Here is a 22,586-nt window from a genome sequence, read left to right as displayed (position 1 = left end):
AGTCTCAACTGCTTATTATGGGTCTTGTTTGTCCATTTGCGAGCTGACTAATTACGAGCTGTCATATAAGGAGTTGTGAGTGAAGGTTGTAAGATTGGATTGTGGACCTAAACATTACTGTTAAAAGAAAGAAAAAGATTCCTTGTAATGGTCGTATAAATAATCGACTAATCAAAAGATGTCACGTCAAACCTCGAGTGTTAGTCTACAACTTTATGAATCAGACCGTGTCAAAGATATATACCAGTAAACCAGGAGAATAAGAAAAACTTTGTTATTTCAGTTGTACATACAATCAACCAATCAAAAGAAAAAAAAAAACTTATTCATAATTGATTGTACATAGAATCATCAATAAAATTTTATTTAACTTTTTTCTTGATTGACAGTTTACACCCAAAGGAATACAATTAAAAATAATAAAAATTGATAACGAAAAAAAAAATACTGTATGTTGATTCATTGAAACATGCGCAAATAACATAAAGAAATGAGAGAAAATGGCAATGTTGTAATATAATATAGCAAATATGGTTTAAAAATAAGATGAAGAGTAAAGATGAATACGTGTCATTACATTAACGACAGAATGAGAGAGGGAGTGAAAGACTCAATAATTTTGCTTCGTTTAACATGCCCTCGGTGTCTAGATAATTACATGAGAACCCTACAGGATTAAGATAAATACATTTGATCCCATTGTCATTTCTTGTGAGATTGTATTATGTAAGAATAAACCCACAAAAGACTAAGCCAGTTTGAAGCCTAGATAATCCACAAATGCCGCTACTCAAATGGTGTCCAAAACCTCTCTTTGTCGTTGTTATTCTTCTTCTGAAATGGTTACTGGAACCAAAACCTCATCTTTATTGACAAATGCATGTAAAGTGACTACAACTATACCAAAAGATTCAGTACATAACGTTGAAGAGGTAGCAAGGGTTGATAAATTCCTTCAAAAATATTGTAATTGTAACACCCACATCAAGGTAGTATAGATTATACCGTTTACATGTTTATAAAAAAAAAAAATCTGTATAAAGTAAATCCATTCAAGAATTAATATACTTACGTACGTTTGGAGGCTCCTTCGAATATCTCTGATTCGGATAGGAACACTATTCACAATACTATTCATGGTTACTGTTCACCGTCTAGTACTGTTCACATTATTTTTCGTCAATCGATTCAAAGTAGGATCGCACTCACAGAAGTCCACATGAAGATAATCCGTAGAACCCTTGATTATTTTGCTAGAACAATTAAGGGCTTCAAGAATCAAGAAAGAAGAACAAGAAAATTTTTCTTCTTGAGAGAGAGGGAGAGAGAGAGAAATAGGGTGTCTAGGGTTTTAATTGAATAAATAATTCTCATATGTTTTAATTTTAAGATGCACTTATATGGTGCAACAATTAAAACCCTATTTCACTTAGGAATAGTCATGAGCTCCAACCTTGGTTTACCCTTCGATTATGTGAAATATCGATTTTGGTATACTTAAAAGTTTGAAGAACAAATAAAAAAAAAAAAAATTATATATCATTGTTAATTAAATACAAAGTTCAATAGCATGATTTATTTAAATTTTATAATTTTATTAAAAAAAAGGTAAAAAAATTCCAATTGAATACTTATATAAATTGGGTTGCATTTTGTTTGATTTTTGGATTTAGTAGAAAACCACCTCAAACCGAAAAACACCTGAATCGTGGATTTACATTTTTACCCTTCAATTTTCGAAATCATAAAGGTGGTTTGAATAGGAAAGATCAATACTTGACATAAGTTTGTAATTTTGAAAACCTTAAAGGTTGTTTGTGAAATTTGTCAAAACATTTCTCTTTAATACGTTTGCCTTTTGCAATGACCTTACTTCGGAAAAGCGACCCACAAAAACACTCTTCATATATGGTTTTGAGATTCAGATCCCCATTTCGTTCGTCTTCAATCTGTCAAAGCCCATCTTCGAAAGTTAATGTTTTATTTTTGTTAGCTCACTTACACAACTTCACATCTTCAAGCTCCAAAAATGAAGTTTCGTATTCTTTCAAAAAACCCCTTGAACGATCCTCGCTTGCTAAATTCCTCGAAGAAAATTGTCCATCAGGTAGCTTTACTCTGAATGAAGCATTGTACTTTTTTTATTACATGATTAATTCGAAACCCCTTTATCCAATTTCATCATTCACTACTTTGTTTAGTGCACTAGCTAAGAAGAAGCATTATTATGAAGTGATTTCGCTATATAAGCTGTTGAATTCAACTGGGTTGTCTCCAGATTTCATATCTTTGCATATTTTGATGAATTGCTTGTGTAATATTGAAAGGGTTTTGGATAGTTTTACGGTTTTGGGGGGGATTTTGAAGAAGGGTTTTAGCCCAAATGCCATGACTTTTAATTATTTGATTAAAGGTCTGTGTATAGAGAGAAAGATTATGGAATCAATGGAATTGTTTAAGAAAATGATTGATGTTGGTTGTAGGGCTAATGTGGTCACTTACAACACTCTGATTGGTGGGCTGTGTAAAACAGAGAAAATAAGTGTTGCCATTAAGTTGCTTGAAGAGATGGTTAATGGGAATAAAGAATCTGGTGTTATTTGTAGGCCAAATGTTGTTACTTATAGTATTATAATTGATGGTCTTTGCAAGGCTGGATTGGTTGAAAAGGCTAGACAATTATTTTTGGAACATATGATTCAGAGAGGTGTGGTTCCTAACATTTATACCTACAACATTTTAATGAACGGTTATTGCTTGGCAGATAGAATTGGTGATGCAAATGAGTTGTTTGATTCTATAACTAGAAAGGGGTATAGGCCTGATGTTGTTTGCTACAATACTTTAATCAATTGGTATTGCAAGAATAAAGAAGTCAATGAAGCTCTTAGTCTTTATCGAGAGATGATTTCAGAAGGAATTAAACCTGATGTGATTACATATAGCACCTTGTTAACTGGCTTTTTTCTTATAGCTAAGGTGAAAAATGCACGGAATTTAGTTGGTGAGATGCGACTTAACGATGTTTTCCCTAATTCCTGGATATATAGCATTTTCATTGATGGACTTTGCAAGAACGGATGTGTTTTGGAAGCATTGGAAATGTTTAATACTCTAGTAATTAATAAGTTTGCAGTTGGCATTGAAGGTTTGAGTTCCCTCATTGATGGATTATGTAAAACAGGGAGATTCGAAACTGCTTGGGACCTATTTCAGAAATTTTCTCTTCATGGAAACTTGGTGCCAGATGTTGTAACATATAGCATTTTGATCAATGGGCTGTGTAAAAATGGACAACTAGAAATGGCAAATGAGTTGTTGTCATATATGGAGGAAAAAGGTTGTGCTCCAAATGTAGTCACATTTACTACGCTTATGTTTGGTTTCCTGAAGAATAATGAGATACCAAAAGTTGTTGAACTCCTTCATAAGATGGCGGAGAAAAATGTGAAGCCGACTGAATGTACAATGTCCTTAGTCATGCAGTTACTAATGAAGGCCGAAAATTATAATGAATGTTTGAACGAGCTTCCTCAATTTCCGGTCCAAAAGCGAAATTGAAGTTTACTTGATAAAACTTTAGTGAGCATTAAACTTTTTTTCAGAGCAGAATCCTGCAAAAGTTCATCCTGTTGCCCAAATGCTCTATATTGGTTACGGTATGCAGAAGGTTCAGTAAACACTTTTATCTGTTTGAATTTGATAGGGATGGTGGTGGGATGATTGAGAATGATAGTTTTCCTAATCAGACATACGATACGTGATCTGTCTCTGTTGTAAGTACATATATTGGAGGTGGCAACATTGCAGGTTGCGTTGGGATTTGCACATGTAGTAGATCTTAAGGGTTTGAGGATTATTTTTGGTGTAAATTTCAGTAAGCAAAAATTGTATATGAGGAATTGTGGAATGGTTCTTACTTCAACTACGACAATAATGGTAGCCGCTCAAGTTCATCTATTCAAGCTAATCAATGTACTGGACAATGGTATGTTGCAACTGATTAACTTCATTCATTGATATTCTCAATTATCCAGGCCTGATAAATCTTAATTTATTTATAGTGTTTCACATGTTTCTGTTTCTCATTTTTAGTTCAGATCTGATAAGACTAGAACTTACCAGGCGTGTCTCTAATGTAGTTATGCACAAGCATGTGCTCTTTCAGCAATAGTTGATGAAGACAAAGCAAAAAGAGCATTAGAGAAGGTTTTTCCGTAGAATATCTTAAAGAATATGGATGCAGAACAGGGGCAGGTCAATGGGATCTACCTGTTGGAACAGTTAAAATTACAACATTGCAGTCAAGAAAAATATGGTCTGGTGTTACATATGCAGTTGCTGTAACGATGATCGTGGAGATTTGGTCGATATGGGATTGCAAATTGCCATTGAAATCTATGAAGCAGCATGGTCTGAAATGCACTCGTGTAAGAACCCCTAAGTTTATTTAAAGCTGTTATCTTATAGCTTAGTTAATAGGCTGTTAACTAAGGTATGAGTTTGTGCCTTTTAGATCTAAATCTATCTCAAATCTGTATGGATTTCATTTCATCATCTGTTTTGTCAGTTCATTTATTTTTTTTTGGTGGATGTACCGTTTTACCATTTTCTAGTAGATTCTTGATGTTGTGAAATGTTGGACAAAACTGCGGTAGTTATAATGTCTAGTAGATAATATTTTTGCTCCTTAGGTGATGGAGGGGGAGAAGAATATCATAGATAGATAATATAGGATTCTATATAGGGTGATAGAGAGAAATTAATAGGTTAAGAGGAGAAATCAAGAAAGGGATACCAAGGACTCAAATACTCGATCCTAAAATGTAGAAGATAAGGACTAAATACCCATTTGCATCCTTCCTTTATGTCCTGCATCGTTAGGTTACTGCCTTTAGGATAAATTTCTGCCAACAACAATTGGAAACTTTACATTCTGCAGAATTTACACTGAAAAATATCTGCTCCAGAACTATTTGTTCCTGACAATTGACTGACTTATTGTTGTTTTCTGCGTAGTTATTCTTTCTAAACTTCTNTTGAAGGTTTGAGTTCCCTCATTGATGGATTATGTAAAACAGGGAGATTCGAAACTGCTTGGGACCTATTTCAGAAGTTTTGTCTTAATGGAAACCTGGTGCCAAATGTTGTAACATATACCATTTTGATCAATGGGCTGTGTAAAAATGGACAACTAGAAATGGCAAATGAGTTGTTGTCATATATGGAGGAAAAAGGTTGGCAAATGAGTTGGTGGATCTACCGTTTAACCATTTTCTAGTAGACTCTTGATGTTGTGAAATGTTGGACAAAACTCCAATAGTTATAATGTCTAGTAGATAATATTTTTGCTCCTTAGGTGATGAAGGGGGAGAAGAATATCATAGATAGATAATATAGGATTCTATATAGGGTGATAGAGAAAAATTAATAGGTTAAGAGGAGAAATCAAGAAAGGGATACCAAAGACTCAAATACTTGATCCTAAAATGTAGAAGATAAGGACTAAATACCCATTTGCATCCTTCCTTTACGTCCGGCATCATCAGGTTAATGCCTTTAGGATAAATTTTTGGCGACTACAATTGGAAACTTTACATTCTGCATAATTTACACTGAAAAATATCTGCTCCAGAACTATTTGTTCCTGATAATTGACTGACTTGTTGCTATTTTCTGCGTAGTTATTCTTTCTAAACTCCTGAAGCTTGGACCACGATTGATTGTTTTAGAGCGCTAAATTACATGCATTCATTGGCCATATGGGCAATGGACTCTTACAAGGCCAAAACCTTGTAGGAATGGGATGAAACCAACAATAAATGAAGAATGTCTGTATAGATATCATGCAGGATTCTGCAAAGTTGCTCACCTTCTAAAGGTATCGGATGAGAAAACACTTAAAGGTTTTTTACAGTCACTCTTGTATTACACTTGCAAGAAGATGTTTCCATAATTGATTGGTTCTTGTGACTTATTACTGTCATGCAATTTTATGTACAGTTAATGAGTTGTATTTTAAAAGAAAACATTTGACATGCTTATGTAAATTTTATTGTTCAACAATTAGTCATCCGATTCTTGTAACTATTTTCAGAATTTAGTTTTGACGGGTATCATTGTTTCCAAATTTTGCAAGAAATAAAGGTCATAACAGAGATTACATTGTTATAGGAACTAGGAAGCACATTCACAGCAAAAGTTCTTTATTAAGATGGGTGTATGTTTGACTGTTTAATCGCTTGATATGTGCTGATCATATCTGTTAATGAATCAGTTAACATTTATGATTAGTTTAGTATTAGTTATTAGTTTCATAGTATCAGATCAATTTTCTGTTTTACAATATTAGAACAATTATTAGTTTATGGTATCAGTTCATTTATCAGTTATTAGTTTTAATGTATTAGAAATTAACTAATAAAGTAAACAGTTAATAATAATAGTTTCAGTACTAGATACTAGACATTAAAAATACAGAATCAGAGAAAATATGTAATATATCTCTAGTTTATTAATATCAATTTATAAGAAATAATTCAGATAATTGTACCATAATTGCAGAGACAATATTTTCATAAAAGTAAAGAAAAAATGTTTTACAAAATCATCTATTCATTGAGTATTTTTAGGTCAACACAGGAATTGTGCTGAGTAGTGATTTTCACTCTAGGTTGGGTCCAAGCGACATCTTCATTTTGCGTGCCATGCCGCATGTAATGATATATACTGCATGAGGGTTATCACCCATAGACTTATTATATGCATATTTCCATCTGAATTTATGATATGCACTATTTTGTTTTCAGAAAAAGGATTTGGTAATAAAGAGTTTTCTTTCAAAGAAAAATATGAAATAGTATAATAAAATGAATAATTATAACATAAAAGAAAATCTATTTACCTTTTGTCTTGTTTCTATTTTTGTTATTATATATTTGTCAAGAAAAATAAGTCCTAATTAATAAATATATATTTAATTTTTTTAAATAATTAGACAATTTGTGGTTTATTACCCTATCACCTCTAAGGTCTGGAAACTAAAAATTTTACCCCTAATGGAGTTTTGCTCCAATTAATGATCATGTAAAGGATAAGAAAGACATTTTGAATAAACGGTTAGCCTTTTTTACATCCAAGAAATACAATAATACCAAAATAATTTGTCTTCTTTTCAAAATGGATACTATGTAAGATAATTTTCTTGATAAATTTAAGATTTTGTTTTAGTTTAGTTTATTTTCTTATTTTATTTTATTTGTTTTCTCTATTTTTTTCCTTATATCAAAGGAATATAATTACTAGTAGGAAATCTTCCCTATTAGTATATATATATATGGGGGTGAAGTGTGATTTTAAAAAATTAGGGAAATTTCACACCAAATCTCTGGGTGAAGTGTGGTTTATTTTCCATTGACTCCTATTATGTGGCAAGAGTAGGCTCGAGATGAAGCTTCTATTTCAACTGGGTATGTTTTAGTTTTTTCATTTTGTGTTCCTATTATTGGTTTCATGAGTAAATTTTGATCGCTTAGGGTTTATGGTTAACGAGAGAAAGTATAAAGAGAAAAATTAAATGGATTTGTTTGAAAGGAGGAAGTGTTTATCTTTTGGGGTTTAAATGGTGAAGATGAAGTTTTGAGCTTTCTTCCTTTCTATTTTTTTTTTTGTTTTCACATAAATGCACATATATTTATGTGCATTTATGTATGTATATGTAAGATTTTTTAAGTACTAATCATTAATTGTACTTTTTTTATTGGTGATGGGAGTGTCTAGGTCAGCTTGTGTGTACCTCAACTAATCATTAGGGTTTATTGAACACGCTACAAACTCAATGGGTCAGGTAAGTCACAAATGTGGTAGGTAAAAAAATTGTACTTTACCATTGATTGTTTCAAAAGGATCCAATATCGTCGAAACATGTAACATACATCGATACTATAAAGTGTCACTGAGCATATAACATTTTCCAGCAAAGGCTGCATTGTAGGAAAGTTGTATTATAAGGAGGCTGAAAGTGTAGGTTTTAATTATACTTCACTCTTGAGAAATGAAAGAAATGTCTAATACAAAAATTTTCAAGTGAAGATGTAATTAATAAAACCTATATAATATATCGTGAATTGTCTTCTATCATCAACTTAATACCTCAACCATTAATTAAATGGAACAAACAACATATATAGTATGAATATTAAATTGTGCATACCTCTTATTTGTTTTACTGTTTGTGATTTGTGTGTTTGTCTGTTATATATACATGTACCCTTTCTTATCATAAACAAATATTTTTCAAAGCCCTAATTTGCTTTCTATCCAACTCTTTTTCAAATAATTTTTTTTTTTATAATTTCATTATAAAAAGTGTACCAAATTCTCTCAATGATGAATAAGTAACTAGACAAGAGAGAGATATACATGCTAACGGATTATGTAAAAGGAAATGTTAACTTTCAATCTTTTGCTTTGAATCTCATGCTTTGGAGAATGCTCTTTTGAGTTGGTGAATAAATAAATCGAATGGGGTCCTTTTTATTTTTATTATTAACTTATATTTATATTTATATTTATTTATTTGTATGTGTGTGATCTTTAAGGCTTTAAGGGTTTGATTGTAAAACAAGACAAAAATTTTATAGTGGTGGTGGGAATGTTCCCAACGGCTAGCTCCTATTGTCTTTGCTTTTTGTTTTGGAAGAAAATGAAAATTATGTAAATCTGTGATGAGGGAGACGAAGACACCTTCAACAAAGCTGGAAGCTAGGGCCCAATTCCGATTGGGCCCACAACAGAGTGCTGCAGATAAGGCCCGTCCGGTATGCTTTCCTAGTTGCTCATCATTCGGACCCAATCAGTAGAGGCTCGATCCGTTTAGGCCTCACGGCCAGCTTATTTAGACCCAGGCCTTTTGATCCTAAAACACCTTCTGGACTTACGATCAACTTGGAGCCCAAAGCTGCCTACGAACTATATTACTACCTGAACTCTACTAAAGAAGTCAATCACTACCCTAATTCATCCAAGGTCCGTATCCTAGGCACGCTGGAACTCCTTTTCCTACTGAGGTAAGGGAGCCAAAGGCTCCATTCTTTCATAAAACCACCACTGCAAGGATTCCCAATCCCACCAGGATTCGAAGACCCTGTAGTCACTATTTAAACAAAGGTCAGTACTCTCACAAAGGACAGAGACATTACACCTTTAGACCTCGAAGTTCCCGTTCTTGACAAATTCGCATTACAGCCAGAGTTACAGTCCCCGACTAGACTTTTGGTAACCTTTTCTCTCCCTAACCCTCACTAAATTAGCCTCACTCAGCCTTACTGACTTGAGTATCGGAGTGCCTATGACAAACACCACCTCGATGTTTTCTGTCTGCTTCATGCTTGTTTTCTTATGTGTGCAAGTGCAGCAGATCGCTAGTGGCCTCAACCTCATGGGATTAGTCCCTATTTTCGTAAAGGTAGATTTTTGCATCTACAGTTTGGCGCCTACCGTGGGGCCTTTGGCAATCATTCGTCTCACAGACCCTGCTACGTAAAGAACTCTCTATGGCTAAAAATTCTGATAACAGTAACCCTAGCCTTGAGGCCAAACTAGGAGCTCTAACTACCCATATGCAACAGCACTCGGACAAGGTGACTGCACTGGAAGCTGAGAACACTGCCATCCGGACCAAAAACACCTCAATCAGGGCTGAAAACCAGTCTTTAAAAGAGAAGGTAAGTCAGTTTTATGATCTTGAGCTTCTGCGTTGTCAGATACAACCTAATTGGTTGCGTGCATCAGTTCCTTCTATGTAACCTCTCCAAACTCTAGAGCAGAGACGAACGATCTCAGATACGAGATCGCACCAACTATGTTCTTCATTAGTGGATGATTCAGCCTTGAATCATCATGAACGGGGGCTACCGATAGAACCACTCTCGGTTGATCCACTTCAAGCACGAGATCAAGGTGTCCAAGTGACAAAAAGCCCATCACAACGAGAGCCACCCATCCTTGCCATCCCGTCTCACCTTCAGTCAACCATCCTTACCTAAACCCCACTTGGCTCGACTCATCCTCGCGGGTCAAGCGGGCTCCCTCTCCTTCACACCATCCCGCTCGAGTCCATCCATCCCAACGGACTGAGCAAATCACAAATAACCCCTCTAACCATCCATGTGGGGCGAAACACCCGATCGGTCACAATGGAAGCCACCCAACCGGAGGGAATGAATTGAGATCTGGGCTACCAAGCGGCACATGACAAAATGATCGGTCAGGTTACACCACATGGATTGACCTAACAAAACGCACCGAGTGCAAATCATATGACTAATCGAGTCAACCAGGATGACCTAGTGGTCTTCGCCTCTCCCATAGAGCAGATATTGGCAAAAAGACTGGCCGACATAAAGGCAGCGATGATGCGCATACTAGGAGTGCCAATCCCAACCAAAAAGAGCCAACCTCACTGTTATGCCGATTCACCCTTTGTGGATGCAATCGCGCTAGCCGAGATGCCTCACAAATTCACCATCCCCAGCATGAAGCCCTACGATGGCACAATCGATCCAGATGGCCACATAGCCTCTTACAAGTAGTGGATGTTTATTGTCTCGATACCCCGAACACTAAGGGAAGCCTACATGTGTAAGAGCTTCGGCTCAAGCCTTTTCAGCCCAGCTCTTCAGTGGTACACTAATCTCCCAAACAATACAATCAGCTCATTCGCCTAACTCGTCGACACATTCATTGAACAATTCGCCAGCAACAAGAAACTCGAGAAGCTATCGACTGACCTGTATAGAGTCTACCAGAAGAGGGGGAGCCACTAAGAGAATACGTCAACAAATTCAACAAAGAAAAAATCTCCATCCCGTCTTGCAACCCAAAGATGACAGTAGACACCTTTAGAAAGGGTCTCCTCCTAGATGGAGAACTATACAAAGACTTGATGAAGCTCGGCTGCACCACGATGGAAGAAACCCTAGCCAGAGCTATGATTCAAATAAGGTGGGAAGAAGATGAGATGAACCGGATGAGGCATGCCAGATATGATGACCGTCACCAAAGGCGGAATGATAAAAGGTCAGAGTCTAGATCGATTGAGCCCCGTTATCAACCCCTTCCACGTAATCTGAACAAAGTCAAAAAACCATATGATCACCAACCAGCCAAAGCCGACAATAGACCATCTGTTTCGAACCAAAACAAAGTTCTAGAGTTTAACCTTAACATCGAACTAGCCTAGGTCGTGGCAATCATGAAAGGGATGGGACCTACCGTTAAGTGGCTGAACAAGCTCAATCCCAAAGTGAGGAGGGACACGACCAAGTGGTGTGAATTCCATGGTGACCATGGTCATAACACTACGAATTGCATCGCCCTACGATTGGAAGTCGCATCACTAGTGAAAAGGGGACATCTCCGAGATCTATTGACGGATAAAAGAAGGAATATAGTCAGCCAGAGAAGTTCAAAGAAAACATCTCCTTCTCCACGAGAACCTACACCAAAAGGGTTCTGCTCCATTATCTCTAAAGGGTCGGAGATCACTAGAGTAAGTTATTCCTTGGCCAAGCGCTATGCCCAAGCCAACCATCACCTTGAAGTCAAATCCATCCATTTGCCCTCTTGGTCGCACACCAACCAGGTAATTCAGTTTGAAGATAACGAGTCAGTCACCCTTGCCGCCCCTCATCACCATGCTCTAGTCATCTCCCTTCAGATTGTCAACATCCTGGTCAAGAGAGTATTCATAGACGGGGGATCCTCAGTAAACATTCTCTTCCTTGAAGAAGGCCATAGGACTAGATGAAACAAACATTAGCAGATGACCAACCATACTGGTCGGGTTCAGTTTCGAGCAGAAGTACACCATCGGAGAAATCGCTCTACCTGTTTACACTAGTGGAGTCAACAAGCAAACCATTTTCCTCATGCCCGATTGCCCTTCACCATACAACGTTATCTTGGGGCGACCTTGGATCCATGACATGCGAGCTGTTCCATCCACCTTCCACCGAGCTATAAGGTTTCCAACAAAATGGGTAGTAAGAGAAATCAAGGGCGATCCTAAGGCTTCCAGAGACTGCTGTAAAAATACCTTCAAAAGCAAAGGTCATGCTTCATAGTAACCACAGTCTCATCCAACCCCTTCGACCGAGCCAGATCAACCATCCATAGAGGAATTGGATGAAACACAGATACACTTGGACCACCCCAACCGAAAGACCTAGGTTGGCTCTCACCTCGGGCCCGAGATAAGAGAGCGACTTATAGAATTTCTCAAACAAAACCAGGATTGCTTTGCCTAGTGCCATGCAGACATGACAGGAGTCAGTCCCAAGGCAATCCTCCACCACCTCCGAGTAGATCTGGATCACCCTCTAATAAAGTAGAGGCGAAGGAAATTCGCACCAGAACGCAATCGGATTGTCAATGAGGAGATTGATAAACTACTGAATAATGGGCTGATCAGAGAAGTCCACTATCCCGACTAGCTAGCAAATGTTGTAGTCATGAAGGAAAAGAAAGGAAAGTGGAGGGTCTGCATAGACTTCACGGATTTAAACAAAGCATGCCCTAAGGACTCTTTCCCACTCCCACTTATCGACATGATGGTCAATGCGACAGCAAGTCACAAACTCCTAAGCTTCACGGATGCCTTCTTAGGGTATAACTAGATTTTGATGCACGTGGACGACTAGGAGAAAACAACCTTCATCACAGAGAGAAGGACCTACTATTAATTACACAGTGATGTCGTTTGGCCACAAGAACGTTGGGGCTACCTACCAGCGGCTAGTCAACAGAATGTTCACCGAACACCTTGGGACACCATGGAAGTATACATCAACAACATGCTCGTCAAGTCCCTCACGGCAGAGCAACACCTCGACTACCTTGGCCAGGCGTTCGCCGTCTTAAGGAAGTATAACATGAAGCTGAATCCAACCAAATATTTGTTCAGGGTTTCATTAGGAAAATTCTTGGGATACATGGTAACTCAGCATGGGATAGAAGCCAACCTTGACCAAATCCAGGCGATCCTTAACATACCATCACCAGCTTGCATCAAAGACATCTAGCACGTCACAGGAAAAGTAGCCAACTTGAGCCGCTTCATCTCCAAATCAGCCGACAAGTGCCACCATTTCTTCCTCACACTAAAGAAATCCAAGAAGTTTGAATGGACCCCTACCCGCGAGGAGGCTTGCAACAGTTAAAGAGTTACCTAACCTCTCCCTCGCTCCTTTCCAGGCCTGTGGTTGGAGAAAAGCTTTACACCTACCTGACGGTCTCAAAGACAGCAATCTCAGCAGTGTTAGTTCGGGAAGATAATGCGAAGCAGCTACCAGTTTACTATGTAAGCAAATCACTCCTCGATGTGGAGACACAATACAGTCAGCTGGAGAAACTGGTACTCGCCCTCGTCCATGCATCCAGGAAGCTCAGACCATACTTTCAATGCCACTCCATAGTCGTACTCACCTCCTTCCTATTGAAGAAGATACTCCATAAGCCAGAGTTATCAGGCTGACTCACACAATGGACCGTACAGCTTAGTGAGTTCCACATATCTTTCTGACCATGCACTGCCGTCAAATCCCAAGCATTGGCACACTTTATTGCTGATTTCAGCCCAAACACCACCGTCCAAGCGGAAAAAGAGTTATTGTGCATGAATAGTAGATCTCCTTCAAAATGGGCTCTCTCAGTGGATGGCTCAAGCAACGTGAATGGGAGCGGGCTTAGTGTTGTACTTACTACACTAGAAGGAGATATCATCCAACGGGCCATACGATGTAGGTTCAAGCGCACCAACAACGGAGCCGAATACAAGGCTCTCATCGCCGGACTCTCCCTAGCCAAAGAGATCAAAGTAAGAAAGCTGAAGGTAAAATCCAACTCCCAGCTACAGGGTACTCTTTACAATCACTTTTGTTTTGTCGTACACTTTTCCTCTATGTCAAAAGCATTACTTTATAAATGGGATTTAACACTTCAATTTGTATTTATTCATCATATTGAAATTAATAATCTGGCATATGCCAACTTTGAAGTTATTCATTGTGAAAACAACCAAAAAAAGGGAAAAATAAATAACTACAAGCAAACATAGAAAATGAACTATTTCATTAACTAGCTAGAGAAGACAACCTTTCAGTGACAAATTTCTGGTTAACGGAGCTTTCAACCGCATGGGAAATATATCCAATTCTGATAAGACTTTGATACAAATGAAAGAAATTCAAATTGTATGTTGAAATATATCACGTGTGCTTTAAGTTACAATGAAATATGCTGGCTGTCTTACTAATATGATGCTCATTTCCATACTTATATTCATCCTCTGCCATACAGGCTAATATGCAAAGACATGGCAATACCAAATATATATATGGATCTTTCTGTCTTAAAATTTTGATTTATCAAAGATGACCATTGATTAACATTAAGTTTTCTAAACATGTCCATGTTACATGTTATCTATAATTTTCTTAAGAATTGAAAATAACCAGATTGTTGTCGCTGTTAGTTTCTTAAACCTGTAGAATGCCCGCGTCAATATATAAGGATAAGGATAAGATAAGTTCAAAAGGTTTGGTTATTTTACCAAACAAAAGTATGTAATTCATATCAAAGTAAAGGAGTGGGCATATTTATATATATTGGCAATTTCCATGAACCTTTTGAGTTTTGATTGAATGAGGTGGTGAATGTGGATTCGTTCTTTACCTAATTAATTTGTAAAAAGTATCTAGGAGCTAGCAGCTAGCTTAGATACGTGGTAACCAACATTCATGATTCATCAAAAGAGGCAAACCAAATCCAAGTACAAGTGCAAGGCACCAAAACCTAATTATTTAGTTTCAGCATTCTTCTAAGATGAACACATGCCATTGATATCCTTCAAGGATATCCTTACTTTCATATATATCTCTTTTATACACAATTTTCTTCAAATTCATTTCAAAATAAATTAAGATTTCATGTAATAGTTAATAGAGTACACGCATAACTAGCACCCCAAATACTACAAACTCTATATTACATAACAATTGTTTTACTTATAATAGAGATTATATTAATGAATAAAGAGCAACAAGTTAACATTGACTCAGAGCTTATACATGCAAGATATGATAAAAATAAATAAATAAAACCTATGGATTACTTCAACTTTGTTTTTACCATATATTGGGTAAAAACCAACGTATTTGAAAATGTGGTAAATTCTTGAAACTTGAAAAAGCACGTAATATTTTTTTATCTTTAAAGTAAAAAATACCCAATTCACGAGAGGGATGTGGTTCACAAAATAGAAGATTTTCTCCCCGATTATAATCTTCCTTGTAGACATGACCATTCTCATCCAAAAAGAAAATGCAATTCCCTTCCAAGTAGTTGAGATTTCTATTTAGAATGTATGAACTGTGTTGTGACACAAATAATATTTGATCATCCGAGCTATTTAACCTAGTTGTATTGATGGATACGATAGTAGGATAACCAATCTTCAACACATAAAATCCACAAGCTGAGTCATAATTAAATAGACACCTAGTATCATAATGATCACAGTAGTCTATTTGAGTAGTTGTATGTTCAAGCATCTTTTGAACAAGTAAAATTTCACCTTTGGACTCCACCAAATATGACACAAGCCCTCCACAAACCGATGTCAATCCTAATTCAAATTCAATTTCATTATATTGTTGGATATTAGGACAAGGGACTGATAATATTTTGAGAATAACATCCTCATTAGTCCGCTACCCTCAATGGATTGTTTTTCAAGAAAAGTATTATTTCTGGATCAAAGCATGCTATTCCATTAGAATATAGGATGTCTCGTAAATAAGTATCATAATCCAGATAGTCCAACCTTGTCTTTTGGTCTGCAAATTGCCAACTTATCATATGGAAACATGATTCCTGCAACTATAACATTTGTAGAATCGTCGATGATAATTCGAATTTAAAAAAAGTGATCAATATCTCGTGAAACTTTCATTCAGATTGGTAAGTTAGGTAATTTTGAAAAGATGGAATTGTCGAGAGAAGTAGCTGAATATGTATACCTGAGATTGGATTGAAGAGAAAACTTTGGGGATTGCGTTGAGGGCCATTAGCAATATAAGCCAACCTTTGGAAGATCCAAAAACCAATTGACTCTTCCTAATTTCTTGGGGAGGTTGAATTTATAAAGAAAGCCTCCACACAAATCAAAGAATCTCACATAATTGGTTCCCCTTTCATAAGGTAACATCATTCACAGGAAGATGACAATGTTTTGGAATTTTTTGCAATGCAGATCTCCCTGACATGCAAGTCCTACTCAATAAGAGCATCACGTAAACTTAATTTGCGGATATTTCACCTAATATATCTTCCAAAAGTGACTCCCAAATCCCTCCTCCTCCTCATCATCCCTAGTTCTTTCTCCTCTTTCTTTTCGAATTTGCTCTGTAACAGAGTTAACGTCTTCTTCAAAGTTTGCCATGGAATTGAATGAGAAATTTCAAGAAATTTGATACAGGGAGGGAATTATGGCTTCTTGTGTCAAAGAAGTTACTAGTATATATATAATAAGTTTGTGGTATGCTCTTACGGTAGGAGAGAATTTGAATAAGAGTTAATTATTTATTTTCCAATACCAATAGAATCCGATTCTACTGATAGAGTAGGAGTAGGATTTAAATAAGAATAATTTAATGATTTTTAAGCATTTTAATAAGAGTAATTTATTAATGAGTGATGCTATATACGCATCCAGCAATTAAATTATTAGCCCCTACTTCATATAATATCTAAAATTACCCTTTTCATTTTTTTTTTAAATGTTTCAAGACTTGCAATTAAATTTCTTAATTCATAATTGTTCTAATTCATATATATATATAATATATAAGAGTTAGAAATTACTGTGGGTCTTTATTTATTTATTTTGGCAAGGATTTAAATTGATAAGGGAATTATGGTTTCTTGTGTCAAAGAAGTATACTCCTATTTATGTAACAAGTTTGTGATTTGCCTTTACGAAAAAATTGATTAGGATTAAATTATAAATTTCCAATACAATAGGATATTGATTCTAAGATTTCAGATAATTTACAACTTCACTCAAGTAGAATAGGAATTTGAATAAGAATTAATTAATTGATTGTTAAGAATTTTAATAAGAATAATTTATTATGTTTACAATATTACTTCAGCTTTGTTTGTGACGCTGTAGATGGTTGGTGTGCTTGAAATTCAATCAAGGTTATTTTAACTTTAGGTGTGAAAATCGTATTATTTCATGTTGACTTAATGCATTTGGGTGTAGCAGTTTTTGTTATTGAATTCTTTTATGTTATTTCAAACATGGAAATGAGAATGACTTTATTTCATGTTGACGGTATATTTAATCCGAGTTATAGTCTTTTAATTAATGTGTTGTTCCCAGTTGAATTAAATCCTTGTTGGCTTCTTAATCATACTAGTGTGCTACCTACCATATATTTATAATTTCTGCTGTTGTTTTTTTTTTGGCTTGCTAATTTTTGATCAAGTGACTTCTGTCTGAATTACATAGAATGTTCTGGTTATCATCAATAGAATGAATGAGATTGGAACTTCAAGCTTTTCTAGCACGTATCTATAATTTATGAACACTATACAAGAGTATGGGTTCTTAAAGATTCATTAAAAGCATTCGGATCAAGCAACACACTATCTCTCTTTTTTCTTCTTTTTTTTTTTTTTTTTTTTTTCCATGGTTGATAGTCCACGTATATAATATAATGCAGAATTTAATCACTTCCTTTAATCTATTGTTCAAGTTTGTCGAAAGCCAAACGTGAATGATTTGTGAGTGAATGTTTGAGAAATGTCTTCTAACCTATGCCTCTAGAACCTTTTATGTTTTTGTGATATATCTTTAATGAAAGATAATATCTTTATATATGGTTAGGCTAGGGACCAAGTAACTCCCATCAACTGCCTTTAACATTTCATCAAGGATCAAAGAGACAGTTAAATAACTCCTTTAACCACTTTGAACTGCATAATTACATAATTGTGCATGTGACCCCATCAAGTCTTACAAGTCTGACTTCTTTTTGCAAGTTTCTGTCGGGTTAGTTTAGTCCATGGCTGGTTTTGGAGAGTTGCAACAACAAACTTACATGCATCCTCGTTAATTCCTTTTCTCGGCTCAATTGGTACACCTTTGATAATCAGAAGTTAAACAAAGGCAATGCAGGCTCTTAGCTACCATACCCTTAATAATTGTTCCAATTTGCATTCTGTCTTCACCATCAATGACTTCATCGTACCACTTATGTCAATAATGCGAACACATGGCCAGTATCATCTCGGCAGCTCCGTTCTAGTATGTGTGAACACCCTTTGACTGCTGCAGCAATAATTCTTAGAACTTTTAATGTTTTTACACCGAGATAACAAAGAAGAGAAAGAGCTAGTTGAAATGGGAGGTTGCTTTTTTTGTTACATTTCAGATGAGTTTACATTGCAACTAATAAAGCGATATTACACTGTTGCACCAACTTTGCAGACTATAATACAATTTTAATCTAAAGCCACAAACTTAATACCAACTAATCAACAACTATGTACCATCCCTTCTAATCTGTGCACATATCTGCATTACAAATAAGCAAACTTTGCAGCACATCAAATGGACCCCCGTAGATTACCTTTCAGTTTTGCCGCCACACACTATCCAAAAACACTAACTAAGCTGCTGCATTTCCAGCCAAGTATCATTGTTCAACACTCCTCTTGGCTTTGGAGACAGCCTTGGTCACTATTTCGCCACTTGTGTATCACTCCTACAATGCATCAGTTTCACTTCACCATTTTGTCAGCCTCTTTCACCACATGAGCTTTATTTTTATGTGTTTTGTTCATCCATGTTGCACTGATTCTAGGTCATAGCTACTACATATTGATTGTCACACATGATAGCAGTAGCCTTGTTCTGTTTCAGCTTCAAATCGTCAAGAATTTTCCTTAACCAAATGGCTTGATTCACAGCTGCAGCAGCAGATATATACTCTGCTTCAGCTGTGGATTGAGCCACGTTTCCTGCTTCTTGAAGAGCCAACAGATTGCACCATGATTTGGAAGAATACAAATCCTGAAGTGCCCTCATATCATCTATTGAACCAGCCCAATCACCGTTGGAATACCAACAATTGAAGTCCTCTGATCTCTTGAACCACACCCCAAAATCATGCTCCTTTTACATACCTAGCACCCTTTTTGCAGTCTTGAAGTGTGTCTCAGTTGTGGACTCATAAACCTGGACCAAAGCTGGTTGCATACATCAAATCTAGTCTAGTTGCTGTCAAATATAGCAGACACCCTATCAAACTCTTGTATAATCCTTCATCAACCTTCTCACCACCTCCCTTTGACAGCTTCAAGTTTGGACCATGGCAGATTCACTGTTTTGCATTCTCCATGCAGAATTTTTGCACAACTTCATTTGCAACTTTCTTTGATTCACAAAGATGCCATCCACATCTTGATCAATTTCCATTCTAAGGAAGTAAGACATTCCACCCAAGTTAGCCATTTCAAACTCATTTTCATGGATTTCTTGATTCTATGTTTGATGGCTTCCAATTACTAGAAGATCATCCACATCTAGAGAAATAATCATCAATCATCTTCAGCTTCTCTAATGTAAAAAGTGTATTCGTTTGGACTCCTAACAAAGTCCAAGTTCAGCAGGTGGTCATTAATCTACTGTACCAGGCCTTGGTGCCTGTTTTAGGCCATACAAGGCCTTCTTCACAAATACACATTTCCCCTTCTCCTTGGATCACATACCCTTCAGGTTGTTCAATGTAGATTTCCTCATTTAACCAGCCATTCAAGAGGTAGATTTTACATTCATTTGGTGAACTTTCTAGGAGAATTGAGTAGTTACAGCAAGTAGCAGCTTAATGGTGTCATGCGAGCAACATAGTAAATGTTTCCAAGAAATCCACCCATACTACTGAGCAAATCCCTTAACTACAAGCCTGCCTTATGCTTCAGAATTGACCCATCCAGATTTGCTTTTTTCTGAAAATCCATTTCACCTGAATAACCTTTCTGTTTTCTAATCTGCCCACCAGATTCCAGGTCTGATTTTTCTCAATCATTGCAAGTTCCTCCTTCATGGCATTTCTCCAAGATTCTGATTGTACAGCCTCTGAGTAACTTGAAGGTTTCATTTGTGCTAAGTTGCACCTGTCATACACATCAGCTAAGTTCTAGTTCCCTTAACGCACCTCTTCACTGATTTCTCCCTTGAGTCTTCTTCAATTTAATCAGCTTGAACCTCACTCAGTTGAGGTTTTGTTTCCACATCAACTCTGCCCTTTTCCCATTCCAGACTCCACTCTCACCAATTGTAACATCCCAAGACACCACTACTTTCCTTGAGGCAGAATGTAAATCCTTAGGCTTTGGATTGGCTGCTGCCAATAAATATTCAGTCATAGCCTTATCCTCCCTTTGTCCTCTTTGCAATGGCACCAGACATAACATATGCTACCAAAAATCTTCAATTCACCCACTATTGGTCTGACTCCAGTCTAAGCTTCAAAAGTGTTTTGATTGCTCAAGGCTTTGGTCAATTCTGTTGAGTAGGTAATACTTGTGTTTGCTGCTTCTACCCAAAAATGTTTGGGAAGATTTTTCTCAGCCATTAAGCATCTTGCCATTTCCATAACCGTCCTGTTTCTCCTCTCACAAACTCCATTCTGTTGGGGAGTTTAAGGGCTGCTAAATTGAGTCTAATTCCACTTCTGCAAATTTTTTCAAACTATTGAGAAGTGTATTCAGTGCCATTATCACTTCTCAGGTTTTGATGGATTTTCCTGTCAGGTTTTCTACTTCCAGTTTGAATTTTCGGAATGTTCTAGCCACCTCACTTTTCTGCCTTAGAAAGTAAATCCACCCCATCCTAGACCAATCATCTATGAATAACAATGTACTTTGCTCCCATTGAGTGATAAGGTTGGCATGGGGCCAACATCATCCGAGTGAACAAGCTGGAGTTTTTCAGAAGCTCTCCAAGCTTGATTCACTGGAAAGGATTTCCTACTCATCTTGCCTAATTGACACACTTTACAGACACCTTTAGGCTGTTTTATAATAGGCAGATTTTGAACTAAATTTTTTGACTGCATTTCCCTAGATTCCTATAATGTCCATGGCCTAATCTCTTGTGCCATATTTCATTTCATCCTCTCTACATTGCATGTGGGTGGTGTAACTTTCCACTAATTGGAAAGCTTTTCCCTACCATTTTCACCCCAAAATCTCACTTCCCTCACATCTTGAATAATGCAGGATTGTTTTTGAAAATGCAGTGCATAATTCCTTTCCAACATTTGTCCCACACTCAAAAGACTTGACTTATATAGGTGCATAAAGTACATTTGAGATTAGTTTTGTACCTTTTGGAGTTTGAATTGTAACATCTCCTTTACCTCTTGCTTCCACACATTCTCCATTTCCACTTTAATCTTTGACTGATGGGAATGATCTATATTCACAAAGCTGCTCAAATCCGGTTTCATGTGATGTGGCATCCACTGTCAATTAGCCAGGTATCATCACAAGTTTGGATCAGGTTGGATGAGGCCACAAACAGCTGCTCTGTCTCTTGCAGTGGTTGTTGATCATCAGCTATTTTAGTTTGCTATTAGGACTACTCTCCCTTGTTTTTGCACACTTTTTCAATATGACCAAACTGTTTGCAGGCCCTACACTGTATACCAGGTCTAAACCAGCATTTTTGCTCTGCATGTCCCTTCCTTTTGCAATGAGAACAAGCCGAAAATTCCTCATCCCACCAGCTTTGTTCCATTGGTTGTTGACCTTTGTTTTCCTCTCTTTTCTCCTGCAAACTTTCTACAGTTCCCTTGTATAGACTTGCCCTTATAGGTTGCTAACATTACCCCTTCATTTGCATCTTTAGCCTTAGGCCTTCTTTGCTCTTGTGCCTGTAAGCATGGACCAGCTCTGTCAATGTTTATTGTAGTCAAGTCCTTTGAGACCTCCAACGATGAGATATTGCTTCAAACCTTTCCAGCAGGCTCACTATTACCTTCTCCACAATCTGTGTCTGACATCTCCACTCCGAGTAATCTGATTTTGTTGACAATGTTCATCAGCCTATCAACATATTCTTTCACTTTCTCAGCCTCCTGCATTCTTAAAGTTTCAAACTCCTTCTCAAATTCAGAACCTGCATGTTTCTTGTGTGTCACTTCCCATGAACTCTTCCCTTAATTTGTCCCATGATTTCTTGGCTGTTTCACATGCCATAATCCTTGTGAAAACAAGGTTTGTGACAACTGAGTGAATGTGAGACAGGCTCTTGGAGCCTTTGAAGCTTCCTCTTCATGCATTCAAATTTGGTTGTAGTGGGATTTGGCCCAGCTAAGGGGGTTGTCCTCTTCCTCTACATAGTGCCAAAGTCCTTGGCCCCCAGGTAAGCCTTCATTTTGACGGACCATATATGTGTGGTTCACCATTGAACACAGGAGGTAGAAGAGTTGTTGGAGTGGTCATTTGTTCAA

General features: G+C 36.9%; 1 protein-coding gene across 1 annotated transcript; it reads left to right on the top strand.

Annotated features, from left to right (window-relative positions):
* The first annotated feature begins 1,894 nt into the window (after positions 1–1,894).
* LOC116108017 (pentatricopeptide repeat-containing protein At1g62680, mitochondrial-like) lies at positions 1,895–5,740 on the top strand. Its single transcript, XM_031394302.1, has 3 exons — positions 1,895–3,148; positions 5,046–5,237; positions 5,685–5,740. Exons 1-3 carry the CDS (start codon positions 1,909–1,911, stop codon positions 5,738–5,740), a joined length of 1,488 nt encoding a protein of 495 aa, XP_031250162.1. The 5' UTR covers positions 1,895–1,908.
* Positions 5,741–22,586: the final 16,846 nt, after the last annotated feature.

This window comes from Pistacia vera, unplaced genomic scaffold (assembly GCF_008641045.1).
Source record: "Pistacia vera cultivar Batoury unplaced genomic scaffold, PisVer_v2 Contig551, whole genome shotgun sequence".
NCBI classification, from domain to species: Eukaryota; Viridiplantae; Streptophyta; class Magnoliopsida; order Sapindales; family Anacardiaceae; genus Pistacia; species Pistacia vera.
The sequence above is the reverse complement of the archived record's forward strand: the minus strand, read 5'-3'. Positions and strand labels throughout refer to the sequence as shown.